A 14,095-nucleotide genomic window follows, 5' to 3' on the forward strand; every position below is an offset into this window, starting at 1 on the left:
CCAATACTGATAACCGCGTGCAGTGGTCACACGCCTGCTCGGGGAGGCGTGCGGGTGCCCGGCACTGAGCAGAAGTCCGGGCACCTCTAAAGCCGAGGGAGACTTTTGGCTTCTCAGAGGAGAAGCCCTCTTCTTGCGTACGCACACACTCGGCTGTGACTGTGCTGGGAACACATGAAGTCCCTTCTACTCCACAAAGCCTCTGTCGCACGGCTGCTGAAGCCCATCGGGAGACCCGAGGTCACCCCATCGGCTCCCTGCGCACACAGAGAGGCTTCCACTCACAAACCTCCCGGCTTTACAATTACCATCGCAGCAGGCAGCGGGTTTTTCCCCCCCGTCCCGCTTGCCTCCGCCAATGGTTTGAGGGCAGCCTAAACACTTGCCTTTCCTCCCTTCCCTCTTTCTCGCCTCCTTCACCCCCACCTCCTTAGTTTGGCTGAAAATAATTTGCTTTGTCTAAAGGGTTTCAGAGGCAAAGCTCGCTGGCCGCCCTGGCTGCATTAAAATTCCTGCCGGCCCAGCCTTTAGCTGAGATCGCGGCTCCCCGGAGACTCCACTTTCGCTATTACTGTCAAGTACCCTTGACTCTTTGTTTTTGCCCTTTTATCTATTACAACTAATTCGAGTTCTTTTGCCCTTTTCAGTTTAAGACGTGGGCTTTCTGTAAAGCCTCCCCCTGCCACCGAGCTCTCCGGGTGCAGAGCCTTTAGAAATTGAGGGGTTTACTGTCAAAATGAAAATTTCACTTCAAATTATCTTGGCTGATGCACGTTTTCCAGGCCGGGGGCTCCTGTCTGAGCCTTTTGACAGCCAGATCAGCAGAGGGGTTCAGTGATCTCGATAATATCATCCAAGAGAGCGAAAGTCAATACAATGACAGGGAATATGACTGGATACAATCCAATTATGGCTGTTCGCAGGGAGGGGAAGGGCTTGATCTGATCTCCGCACCCAGATTCCTTTATTCAGTCCTAACAGGTCTCACTAGAAACTTTGCGGACTGGTGTATATTTTGGCTGGGTGCTGTCTCAGCACATTTATTGTTGCGTGTGTGTTTATATATACAGATATAGATATATATACACACATATATTTATTTCCCGGGGTCAGGGACTGGAATGGGATGAGCCAGGAAATTGGGAGGCAAGAGGCAAGAAAGGCTCTTGTGCTTGTCCTGTGTCAGCTTGGTCCTTTGGGCTCCTTCCACCTTCCCCCTCAGCGCCTGGCGCCGCGGCTCAGAGGGTTTAGGCCGATCTGGGTAAACCGGAGCGTGTTATCGCCTCGCAGTTTCTTTTCCAGGAGTTGTCCCTCTCTCCCGTTACGGGGAGCAGTAAAGTTTGTTCCTGTTCCGGGGAAGGAAAGGAAATCTTTTAAACGCCAGTTCTCTATGTGGTAAATTGGCCGCGAGTGCTCCTGAATACATGCCGAGAGCGCTCTTTCTCCCTCTCTCTTTTTGTTGGTTGCGCTCTATTTAATGTCAAAATGGTAAAGCATCCGTCCTGAAGTGCTGAAATATTCATGGAGGATCAGCGATTCTCCATACTGGCAAAGGAGCTGGAAAGCTACAACAGTTCTTTAGAAGATCACATTTTCCATGTGAATCAATTGCTCCGCGCACGGCAGAGGGGATGCCGCGGCCGAGCCCAGCCCTTTGGGGCCGACCCTCGTCCGCCCGCGGGGCGGGGGGGGGGAGGGGGGATGCTCCCGCCCCGCCTCAGAGGGCAGCTAGCGGCCCCGCCGCCGACCCCCAGCAGCTCGTGAGGCTCCGAGCCTCGGGGGCACGGTACAGCGAGGAGAGGAGCCAAGCATCCCCCCCGGGGGGCCGTCCTCCCGCTGCAGCGCTCCGATCAGCCCCTTCTCTCCCGGCAGCCTGTTGATAGTCCTTGGAATTAACCGGGACCGGATCCAAAGGGAAAATGTGAAACTTAAAAGGTGTTTGTTGGAGCGATGCAAAACGCCACCACTTGTGTTACCTCTGAAACAGACAATTTATTGGAGTGAACATACCTCTTAACATATTCGCGGTTTTTTTTTCTTTTCTTTTTGGCAGGATAAATGTGTGCAGTAAGTGTAAACTTAGTCGAAGTGCTGTTTGTGAATCATATGCTAACAAGGAAATCAGGAGGAAAAACTCTCAAATAGTCTTTATAACTAATGTCGGCATGCCTTAAATTAAATCTGAATTTAAAATTTCCCATTTGTAAACTTTTGGATGTAAACTCTTTTTTCTTTTTTTTTTTTTTTAAGTAGGTCTACGCTATAGCACGTGCTTTTTGGACATGGAATTAAATAACTTTCACGACATTGATCCCTTAAAGTCGCAGCCAGGAGAAAATCTTCAGAACAGCAATGAACAAAGTCTGTCCCTTGAACTTAGCAAACTGAACGTTAAATCCTCACTTCTGTTGTGTTTATTGAAAAGGAAAAAAAAATTATATTTAAATTTAAACTCTCACAAGTCTTTTTTTCAGTGTAGCTCATCCTTCAAGCGTTAGAAAGTCCTTCGCCGCTCGGTGGACCTGTTAGGAACAAAACATTTTGCTTCCTGATTTGGGAAACGCCAGAAACTCTTTGTCCGAGTCATGGTGGGCCAAGTTTGAGAGCTGCCCCTTGAGCACGCTGGCGCCGTTCCCCACCGCGCGTCCCAAGGCGCCCGTTTCCAGAATGGCTCCTTTGGTGGTAGCCCAGGAAACTGTCGTGTTGCTCAGGGCTTGGTTCAAAGTACTGTGTCTGAACAGGGGATCGTGAAACACCCCGTCCACCCAGTTCCTGAGGTTGGTGACCGGCGAATCCTGGTGCCTGTCGATGACACTGACCGGGGCGGAGACGGCGGAGGTGGCCGAGCCCCCTGGCCGTTTCAGCATGCAAGAGGGGTACTCGGCCTGGTTGAGGGAGGTGGCGGTGTGCGCCAGGGACCAAATCCTGGGCTTCGCCTCCAGCAGCTGCTGCCCCTGCTGGAAGCACATTTTGGACTCGCAGCCGCGCTGCTGCCGAGCACCGAGCAGGTCGGGGCCGCACTCCTCCGCCACCGTCTTCAGGCAGCTCCGTGTCCGCTCCTCCGCCGGCTCCTCGTCCTCCTCCGCGGCAGCGGCGGTCGGCGGCGGCATCTTGGCAGGGGGCTCGGCGGCTCGTGGCGGGTGGCTGCCACCCAGGTGCGGGAGCGGGTGAGGGTAGGGCCGTCTCAGCTCACACTCCGAGCTCTCCGACTCGGCTGCGTCCAAATCCTCCAGGTCGCTGAGCTCCAGCTCCTTCTCCTCCTTGCCCGTGGGCTCTGCGGAGTGGGGGCGGGGGAAGGGACAGTAAAAACAAGACACACGGTCACTGGCAGCACCGCGCTGCCCCGCAGCCGCCCCCACGAGCAAGGCCCGAGGCCGCCCCCATGAGCGGGGTCCACCCCGGGGGCGAGCTGGCGGCCAAGCCCCCGCGGCCGAAGCGCTAAGTGCCTGTTTTTAGCAGGATACCCTCTGCTTTCCCGCTCTTCATCGCCTCTTCCTGCGAACTGTCCTCCTCCTCTTCCTCCTCTTCCTCGTAGGGCCGCTTCTCATCCGAGCACTTGTTCCGCGGGGGCCAGGTCATCTTGTTCTCCTTCTTGAGCCGCCGGCGTGCGTTAGCGAACCAGGTGGAGACCTGGGTGAGGGTCATCTTGGTGATGATGGCCAGCATGATCTTTTCGCCCTTGGTTGGGTAGGGGTTCTTGCGATGCTCTTGCAGCCAGGCCTTCAGCGTGCTGGTCGTTTCCCGGGTGGCATTTTTCCTCCGCGTCCCACCGTCCATTGTGCCATACCTGCTGGCACAGGGGAGCACCTGCGGTGTCACACGGCACCCTCACCCGCCCCCCGCGGGTGACACAGGATCCCAGGGCCCCGACACCCCCCCAGGGGGTGGTTGACTGGACTAAAAAGGTGGAGGATGGGCGTAGACAGTTCTTTAAGAGGGAGACCTGCCTCGAGAACTCAGACTGAGGAAGGATTCAGATGGCAACAGCACCGGGCAATCTATATAGCCCGCCGAGCCATAGCTTGTGGTAGTGCAAAGAGGGAAGAAAGTGCCTGACTTCATTGGTGGTAAAGTCAACGCCAACATTTCGGGCAGCAGGGAAATCCTAGCTGCTTGCAAACACACAAAAAGCCCAATTTCTTGTTCTTTGATCAGGCCTCCCCAAACAGAATACATCTGAGTGACCCCAGGGTGTAACTGTTAATAGAAGTATATTTCCTCTTACTGCTTTTATTAGTGATCTCTCCTACCCTTTTGTTCCTGAAATTGTAGAAACCTAACACAGATGACACTGGGCTGCGACTGAATATTTAATGCACATCCTCCAGTAAAGGTCACCAGCACCCAACGGGCCTCAGAGCTTGAAACAGTGAGTAAGTGGTTTTGCGCTTTTCAAAAACTAATAAACACACCACAGATGCCCGGGCGCTTCAACCTGACTCCGCAAGAGGAGACAGTAACTGCCCCGGTGGAGAGGGCCCGGCCCCTTCACAGTCCGTCCCGGGGGCAGGAGACCTCGTGTCTACGTGCCTGCGTGCCAGGGACGTTTCTGTGGGAAAGGGGCGGTGGTATCGCTGGGGCCGGGAGGGAGATACTGGGAGACGAGGAGGCAGGTCTGTGCCTCGGCCCCGCGGCAGGGCGGACGGGAAGGCGTGGGGATGGCGGGGGCGGAGGGGGGAGGCGACCGTGGCCGGTGGGGGGTGTGCGCTTACCTGTCATACTGGTACTGGCTGAGGGTGTGATCGTAGGGGTAGTAGGCAGCCGCCGGGGCAATGCCCGCATGCGCAGACCCGCTCCCGTCCTTCGCCTCCAAACTGTTCTGCAAGAGACACCGCGCCACCGCCCTCAGCCCCCGCCGCGGGGACAGCTCCGGCCCCCCGCGTCGGCCCCGCCGCCCGGCTCCCCAGGAGCTGGGGTTGCACGACGGACTTGCCCGGAGGCCCCCTGGCAGCGGCTTCCAGCCAGATCAATAGAGACGTTAACGCGCGTGTTACGGTGCCGGGAAGGAAATAAAAAAATAAACCCTAAACCAAAAACAAACCAGAACGATGTGGCCGGGAAGAATGCACTGTTTGTTTGCGAGACACGGTCTGGGCTACCCCAAACCACCCGCCTGGCCAGGCCCTCCACTCTCGACCGCCACCTCGTCAAGCACGACTTTTAATTGCGTTACCGTGAGAACCGTGCCGGGCTTGAATATTTAATGACCGCGGGGCTGGACGCGCCGTGCTTCCGCCCCTATGGCCATGAGCGGGCGAGCGCGGGGGAGCGCCGTGCGGCTCCGGGGGCTTGGGAGGAGGAGGAAGAGGAGGAAGAAAGAGTCCGGGGCTGTCCCCGTCTCAAAAGGGTCCTGCCGACCGGCCACTGCCCCACCGAGAGCGCGGGAGGAGCGCGGCTGCGGCGTGGAGGACTGGCGGACGGATGTATCCCATGTGGCAGCGGGGGACCGGCGGTGCCACCGGGGCGGCTTACCAAGGAGTAGAAGGCGGGAGCCTCGGTGCCGTAGGTCACGTAGTTTCCATAGCCCTGGGGGCCGGCGTAGGGGCTGCCGTAAACCCCCAGGGCGGCGGCGGAGTTGAGCTCGTGGCGGGCGGTGGCGAGCAGGCGGCTCTCGTACACCGGGCAGTATACGGGGGTCTGGGCGGAGGCGGCCGCCCCCGTGTCGGCAAGCGTTCGGCCGCTGGACTCGCAGCAGGTTGTCAAGGAGTTGGTACTCATCAGGAACTGGAGGAACAGAGAACGGCGCTGAGGTCGGGGGGAGGGGGGAACGGGACGATTTCCCAAACAGTAACAAAGTTTGGTGTGTTTAGTTCTTTATCAGATCGCATATTTGGGATGTCGCCCCCCTCTCTCCTCTTCCGTATTTAATTTCAGTCGCTCCGGAGAAACGCTGAGGTGAAATTAGTTGATCAGTTTTCTAAAACACCACCATCACAGCAAACAAATGCCCCGTGACTGTGGGTGTTTAACTCTCTGCAAGACTTCGCTTCAGCCCTTGGCGTTTAAAACCTAACTTTTCTGGTGTGTTCTCACAAGACTGCGTTTACACTGGTTTTCTCCTCTTGCGACACAATGCTTCCCATCTGCGTTTTTAACCCTTTTTTCCCAAATCACTCATGCATATTTATTTTGACTGCAGATTTGTAGCAGCCACGCACTCATATGTTATTAACTTGCTGGTTTAGAATATCCCATTATGTTTCTACGGTCCGCATCTCAGTACTTTCGTGTTTAATTGGTAAACTGAATTTGATCGGTAATGAGGCGGGGGGAGGGGGTGGGGGTGGGGGAAGAAAACGCGCTGGGATGGGAAGAAAGCGGATGGGGGTTGGGGGGATGTCTATCTCCGCTTCTCACCTCCCTCATCTTTGCAATCCTTCCCCACGCGTCACTGTCACCCCCCCAAACACCCTAAATCTCTCGTGTTCCTTCCCCTTTAAAATATATTCTCGAGATAGAACTTAAGCATCTTGGAAAAACGCGGAGCGAGCAGCTGGTTTTTCTGCTCCCGCATGAGAGAAAGGACCGCGGCCACTCGTATCCCTGGACAGAAGTAATCAATATGAACTGAAATTCAATCAATTAACGTTGGTAGGCGAAAAGTCTTACCTGGGGTGCAGAGGAGTAAGGGTAGCCAAACTGAGGATAGGACATGGTACAGAGGCTCCCAGATATCTAGAAACAAGGCGAGACGTCTGATCTGCCCGCTATTGCAGCCTGGCTCTGCTCTATTGTACCAATTGATTGGTAATCACAGGTCCCTAGATGCTTATAGGACGAAGCAGAAAACAAAATTTAATTTATTTACACGAAATCTTAAACTTTTTTTTTTTCTTCTTTTTAACCAAATAAATATATATATATATGTACAGTGATGTTAGCACCTTCCCTTCTACAGCTACGAAACAGGAGTAATTGTTACGTATGGGGTCCTAGGCTGGCAAACGTGACAGCAGAAATACATACTTTGCACCCGCAGAAAAATGAAGGGAGGGGGGAGAAAAGTGATACAAATACATGAGTTCAGAAGCACGCAGTTTTAAAAGAGCCAAGCCTCTGACGTCACGCAAAACCCATTAAAATTAACCTGTCTGTACATTTAACCTTCATTTTTGAGACCCTTTCCCGTGGCATCGAAAAGAGACTTTCCAGCATCCCTCTCAGTCTGCCTGAAAGGAACGAAAGTTTGTAAAGCTCTCCAGCAGAGGCTGCGCCTTCTTGCAACACTTCTGTATCTTTCTGCGGGGAAGGGAATGAATTGTTTTAATCTGGAGGATCAATGTTGTATCAGCTAAGATTTCCCCCCACCTTCCTTAGTCACTGAAGGGCTGGTAAGCACTTTTAATTAGAAATTAATTAATGAGCAGCTGCTTCTTCCCGCCCCACAGTAATAATTAGTCTCAATTACAAACAAGACATATGAAGGGACACACGACTGAGTCTTCATTTAAGATTTAATCAACAGTTAAAATTAGCGCTAGCGCTGACAATAAAGCACATGACATGCAATCCTGCTTTCCTTTTCAGTTTTTATTCCAGACGTGTGATTACAGGTAGAAAACCCTACAAGCGTATTCCGGGGGATGATTGAAAGGATGTGACTTTTCACGTTAAACCGATTTTGATCCCATCGCGATCCTCCGCGGGAAAAGTCAGCCTGTGGCAGGGCGCAGGGCCGCATCCAGTCTGGCTATGCTCCAGGCTGCGCACAGCTCTGGAGGGGGAAAAGCAGAGAAGGTGGGATTCGAGAGAGGGGTGCAACTCAAATGTGCTCCAGTGCTGTTCGACACCCAAGAGCAAACATCTCTTTCTGAGGCTGTGGCGGGACTCCCAAGTGAAGGAGGGCCTGGGACTCTCAACTAGATCACCCCCATCTCCCCACCCCACTGCTACTATCAACCTCCTTACCCTCGGGGAGCTGGAGTACCCCACCCTCCAAGCAGGCAACATTCCCCTTTACTTCACCCTCGGAGAGGGGCAGGCTCCTTGCTGCCGCCCGGAGGCAGCAGCCGTCGAGGGGAGATGCTGGGGCTACCGGCCCGTGGAGGCTGCTTCGGCCATCTCTGCAGACTGGTAGCCCAAGCATCTTCCCTCGACGGCCAAGCACCGCCGGGGCAGGGCGGGCAGGTAACCGCCGGTCAGGTGGAGGAAGCAGAGGAGTCAGCGCCGAGGCTGAAGCTCGGGCTGCTGCTGCAGTCGAAGGCTGCTCCGTGGTGTGCAGACTTGCTCAGAGAGATTCCTGGGTTCAGACATGTGAATAGCCCCAGGGTCACACTCTAATTAATGATGATGTTCTCTTCTTCTCCCCAGCTGGAAGACTGCCTCCCAGAAACGAATCTGCCCACACTGACAGCTCGATTGAGGGTGATTGATGACTATCTGGAGACCACAGTACACATAATATAATATCTGCTGCGTAATTGCTTTAATTTACAGATGAAAATACTAGTTCTCAGATTGAGTTAGACTACAACGAGAAGCTTTCTATGGTGCTTTAAGAGAGTTTGGAAATAAAAGATAACAGATACCGTACATGCAAATTATCCTGGCAGCTCAGTATCTGTAGCCGGGAGAAACGTATAAAGAAAGGGAATCAACTGACATTAATAATCGGGTTTGAATTCTGTATTGATTTTTGGAGGGGAAGAAAGTGCTTTTCTTTCCTCACCTGAAAAGCTAATACCTTCTTCTTCCTGGGAATATTAATAACTTAGCTATTTAGTCTCTTACAGAAACTCCTTTATTCCTCCTGTTACCCCCGGTGCTGCCAAGATATGATGATACTTTTACGAGCAGCTTTCTCCTATGCGGCATGCTGGCGGGCTACTGCATTGTTTGGGAAGAAAAGACACCCGGTGTTTACACAATGGTCTGCACGCTGCCTTTGGGGCTGCTCGCACTGCCTCCTGCACTGATCACGCTGGGGGATGTTTATTTAAGCCCTGGAGAATAAACTCGCCGGTGCTAGCGAAGGAAACAGTTGCACTTATCTCAAGAGTGGCTTGGTGTAAAGCACTATAATTAGCTGGGAGAGCTAAAGAACTGCCTGGAGAAGTTCTCCTAGTTCTCCAGGCTACAGTTTGGGAGATGTCCTGGTGGTATGGAAGACGTTGTTGTTTTTATTTCTTCTCTTCCCCCCCAGCCCCCCAACAATCCCTCCCCCCCTTCCCATTTTGATACTACTGCAGATGTCAACTCCACAGTGGCCCACAGAACACTACAGGGTTTGATATTTAGATGAGTGAGTCTATTAAACTTTAAAATACAAGGTGAAATTCAATATTTATAGTCCTTGTCTATTTATATATCACAGTTGTCTTTCACTGCACCATGCAAATACTCTGATGCCCATCTTTGCACTGAACTTTCCTGTATTAATCATGATACTTATTTGTCATTCTTCTTTGCAGCCTGCCTGATCTAGTACTTTACTCCTGGTCAGCTTTGCACCACTTCCAATCTGTATTCCCTAGAAAGCAGTCATTAAAAAACTGAACAAGAAAACAAAACAACAAAAACCTTAACAACCTTAAATGCTAAAAGTTGACGTTTTATCTTCCCTCCAGTGTTCATGTCTTGTTTCACTTACAGTCTACAAATAAAGGTTCTTTGTTGATAAGAAACTCAACACAATTGTATTTCACCTCGAATTTTTGGTGCCAGCACACAAACAGCCAGTAAGCTCCACAATAATTTAAAATAACCTTTGTGGTTCTTGCACATAAACAACGCAACACTGTTCAAATCCAAGCAAAGACGCTTAATGCTGTGGGCTATATCCTTAAGCATTTGGAAAATGTGGGACTTTGCTGTGCAATAAAAACTGATCCTTGTCAAAGCCCCTTTCCTGTACCAAGCAGGTAACAGCTTTCAAGAAAAAGAAACACGCACTGCTTTCTCCAAAGTTTGAGAAAGTAAACCCACCAGATCGATATCAAACGCTGGAGAGTTCCTCTCTTGTAGGAGCTAGCCTGCACACTCAGACGAGCAGGTATTTTACAGCCAAATCCCAACCAACTCTGTCTCTGAGGGTTATGTGTTTCTTCCCTGAGAACCCCGAGCCAACATTCATACAAGTTTTACAATAAAAGCATGAAACAAGAAGGAAATGCTGTGATGTTGGAACAGGCCACAGCAGGTAAAACAGAGAACCTCTTCAAGGCTAACGCTTTGATGGACGTCTTCAGGGACATGATCTGGAAGCAGTTAATGCAGCTACACTTTTACTATCTGCATTTTCATCGCCTTCTTTGGAGGGTTTATTGCCACTCCTGGAAATATTTCAGCGACGGAATTTGCTTATGGGCTAAACAGACTTTAGCTAGCTCTTTCAGCAGACTTTGCTTTGTTTTCACGTTACAGATTTAAAGCAACCTTGACACCACCTGACAAACGTTGTGAAGCTCTACATGTTGCCCATTTGGGATCTGACATGGAACCGAGGGCAGCCTACAACATTTTCAAGTAGATTAGCTCCCACAAAGTCGCTATCGACAGTAAATACAATTGTTTTCTCTGAGCCAATCTGAAGTGCAATTGCGTCTCCTGCACTCTGAATCGAGGGACAACGAGGTGATCCTGCAGACCTAGGCAAACCCAGGCAGTGGCTTGTGATCGGCAGATCGCAAACATAACAGTTGCATAAGAAGGCGCCGCTAATTAATTTACTCAGATTACAACCACATGCAAAATTAGTTGTTCAGAGCTATCCAGTTAAACGCTTTCATTTTGTAAGCCTTCAATCCTCTTGGCAAACAATCTAGATTAAAGCAGAAAGGCCTCACATGCTCATTCTGTTCTTTGAATTTATTAACTTTTCACACTTAAGGACTAGAGCCAACACGCGCTCACAGACAAAACTTTTCAGCAAGGGCAGCAAACGCTGCGATTTGGACAGCTGCTGTTTAACTAGGTGGACCCTACCACATAGCCACATTTACCTGCAGAGCATCGCAACTACACTTTCACTATCAAAGCAAGGCTTCTTCTCCTAGCTCCTGTACCCCCAGTGCCGCAGACTCGTAGGCATTGGTAAACCACCGCCTTTGAGCTCTGAGCTGTCAGCAGACAGCTTGAGCACACTTCCCTGTAAAGAGAAAACTTTCCCACTTGCAAGGTCAAATTCTATGCCTTTTAAAGTTTGCCTTAAAATCCAGAAAGTTTGACTCGATACCTTACCTTAGCGCTCGCTGAATATCATATCCACACCCCCTTCCCAAGAAATAATACATGTTAAGATACATTTGCCCTCTGTCCTAGGTAAAGATTGCACAAAGCCAAATGATTCATCACAGATAGTTTCTCTTCCCTCCAGCAGTATGTTTCAGCTGCCTTGCTGCTAAAGCAGGCTCCGAAGGGGGAGGGGGAATAAACCCCACCGCTGCCCCCCCACCCCCCGCTTCCGTAGAGAGAGACACACAAGCATCACCACCAAAACAAGAAGAAAATTTTTACCTGTGATCACACCAGACTTCGGCTAAAACCTCGTAGCGATGGTTGTGCCATGGCAAGGCTTCTCTCCTTTCGTCTGTGCTGGCTGACTTTGCAGGGAGCTACGGAGAACTAACGCAGACATTTCTCAATGTGCAATACCTGAGCGGAGCAGCACAGTGCCTTCGGTCCCCAGGCGCCACAACCACTTCACTAACCCCCTGTACCAGAGTGACGTTCAAGTGAATAGCTCCACTGATCACACTCTTTCTTACTGATTAACACTTTCCAACACGACCACGCACTCCACTTCCAACTTTTCCCGTTTTAAAACAGAAGCAGCCAGCACCGCTTGCTTCCGCGGGTTATAAACGCCGTCTGGGGCGTGGGGGACACCATAATTAATAGCAGGTTAGTAAAATTAGTGCTGCCACTCCAATTGTTGTCCTTGTTGCCAACAATAATTGCATTGATTCTGGAAGGACACGAATGTCCTCCATTTAACCTAATGATCTGCGGGTTGCACACGCTGTAAGGCAGCTGTAGCGTTGATTAACTGCGCGCACCCCCGAACTGTCATTTATCTCTGCGAGTCACGACTGCAAGGCGCTAAACTTGCAGGCAACTCTCCCTGCCTCTCTCGCCCTTTGTTTCTCTTCCGTTTGAGGAGGTGGGCTGGGACGGCAGTGTTAGCCTTGCGCGCAGTAGATGGGCACCTGTACCTGTCCACCCATCGCCCTTGGCTTTAGTCATAGCCTTGGGGCTGCGCGGCGGGCCGGGCGCCGCGGAGCTGCCGGGGGCTGCGCGGGCCAGCGACCCTCGGCAGCAGGGAGGGGGCGAGGTGGGGGGCGGTGCGGAGGAGCCCGGCACCGGGAACCCGCTCCCGGCAGCGCCCCCGGGGCCGGCCCCGCCGTCGCCACCCGCCGTGGGCGCAGCCCACCGGGGCCACCCGGACACTCGGTGCTTCCTCCGGGAGGGGAAGAGGCAGGCGAACGTCGGCTGCAGCCGCAGGCAGGTCGGCCCAAGAGGACTTGCTCCTTCTTATCCTCTCTATCCCCTGCGCCCGTCCGTCCCTCCGCCGCTGCTGCTCTCTCCAGCGAAGTTACTTGGGCCCGAGGCTGGGTGAGCTGGCAGCAAGCAGTCCCTGGTCTGAGAGGGTCTTCCGCTGTGTGCAGACCCTCTCCACCCTCGGGTGCCAGGACCCGCTCCCGGTTCCTGCCCGGTGCCCAGAGGCCCTGCCGCACGGCAAGTTCTGTAGCGCCGTCCGTACTTTCTCTTAATTGTTTGTTCAGCAGGAAAAGGGACAAATCGGGATTGACAGAAGGGGGAGGAGGGATCAATATGATTTCTGCTTAAAGGCGTAAGCCTTGGTAGTCGTTTCAATAAAAGAGAGGAAGAGAAAAATAGTATTATGTCCTACTTAATTAAGCGAAGACAAAGAGGTGTGGGGAGAAAGGTTCAGGAGAGGTGGCGTGGCAATGGCAAATTTTAATCCTGTGTCTTCCCACCGAAACCACTAAAGCTGAACTGTAACGTTAACAGGGAACACCGGTACATTGACAGATTTATTCTTGCCAGGGCTCTTTCATGCTTGTGTCATTTGCATGGACCCGTGCTCGTAATGTTGGACACACGCTGCACCTTGTACTGCACTGTCAGGGTAAATCTGATGAATGCTGAAACTGGGAAATCCTCTTCTCTTTCCCCTTTCTCCCTCCTCGGATTGTCCTTGCAGCTTCCAAGGCGGGGAAACCACAGGGAGAAGGAGAACGCGAGTCTTCTCCCCATTCGCACTTGTAAGCAGAAAGCCAATCACGCAGCGAGCCTTTGCATTTCAAAGCGGAGTAACAAACCCGCAGCGAGGTGGGTGCCTGGCTGCCCGCCAGGGCTGCTTGCGTGCCGGGAAGACGAGGGGTACGTGGATAGGCACAGGGGCATCGCTTCTCTTCCCAGCCACTTTGCGGGACTCTCACACCCTCCCCAAATCACTCTGGAGCGCAGGGTGTGTGTGTGCTGCCCCTACCGGCCCTGCGGAGCTGGGCTGTCCTTTCCTTTCCCCGGAGAGGCCCGTCCCGCTGGCGCTGCCCTCGGGCTACTGCCCCGGGCTCCCTCCCAGCCCGGCTGCTCGAATGCGCCAGACCCGGCGCAGAGCGGGGCCGAGGCTCCCGGGGACAGCGCCGTGCCTGCGGGGAAACCGCCTCCCCGAGAAGATCCCACCGTCTCCCTCCATTTCTCCCCGCCGACCCCGTCCTGCCACTCCCCTGAGCGGCTGAGCCCGCAATTTGCAGAATGGGGTGACACCACAGTCCACTCGGAGGTGACATCTCTCCTCCGGCCAAATGTGCCGGGACCCTGTTTCCCCTCCGGGACCAGAGCGGAGGGCAGGACTGGGGGTGTGTGTGTGGGTGGGTAGTGAGGAGTGCCCCGCTGCTAGGGGCCTGGAGAGGTGCCGCTCCCGCCTTTCCCGGCAGAAGGGCAGCAGCGGGGAACAACTCTAGTGAGCTGGTGGGGGGCTGCTAGATGCAGCTGCCCTCCTTCCCCCTACTCCCTTTGAAATTTGTTACGATGCTCAAGAGCAGGAGGCACCTTTCAGAAAAGATATTTTTTTATATTAACAGCCACCCCCAGTACCTGCACACTGATATGTCTCTTTCATAATGTAACA

General features: G+C 52.8%; 1 protein-coding gene and 1 long non-coding RNA gene across 11 annotated transcripts in view; one reads left to right on the forward strand and one right to left on the reverse strand.

The window, feature by feature from the left end:
- Positions 1-1,079: 1,079 nt before the first annotated feature.
- On the reverse strand, positions 1,080-12,687 carry IRX4 (iroquois homeobox 4). Of its 10 annotated transcripts, none has more exons than XM_068147473.1 (6): positions 11,455-12,687; positions 6,610-6,675; positions 5,473-5,724; positions 4,713-4,819; positions 3,447-3,787; positions 1,080-3,274 (listed from the first exon to the last, which is right to left on the reverse strand). In XM_068147473.1, exons 2-6 carry the CDS (start codon positions 6,652-6,654, stop codon positions 2,526-2,528), a joined length of 1,494 nt encoding a protein of 497 aa, XP_068003574.1. In that variant the 5' UTR covers positions 6,655-6,675; positions 11,455-12,687; the 3' UTR covers positions 1,080-2,525. The 10 variants fall into 10 exon arrangements, with proteins under 10 accessions (XP_068003574.1, XP_068003566.1, XP_068003569.1 ...); XM_068147465.1 differs by having other exon boundaries at positions 6,610-6,768; XM_068147468.1 differs by having other exon boundaries at positions 6,610-7,714.
- Positions 11,538-14,095, forward strand: part of LOC137445610 (uncharacterized) — a 35,372-nt gene continuing 32,814 nt past the window's right edge. The window contains exon 1 of the long non-coding RNA XR_010988438.1: positions 11,538-11,841. This is a non-coding gene — a long non-coding RNA (uncharacterized lncRNA). The remainder of the gene's footprint in view (positions 11,842-14,095) is intronic.

The sequence above is a fragment of the Melanerpes formicivorus genome, unplaced genomic scaffold (genome assembly GCF_026170545.1).
Source record: "Melanerpes formicivorus ecotype bairdi unplaced genomic scaffold, bMelFor1.0.p_v2 SCAF_15, whole genome shotgun sequence".
In the NCBI taxonomy this organism is placed as follows: domain Eukaryota; kingdom Metazoa; phylum Chordata; class Aves; order Piciformes; family Picidae; genus Melanerpes; species Melanerpes formicivorus.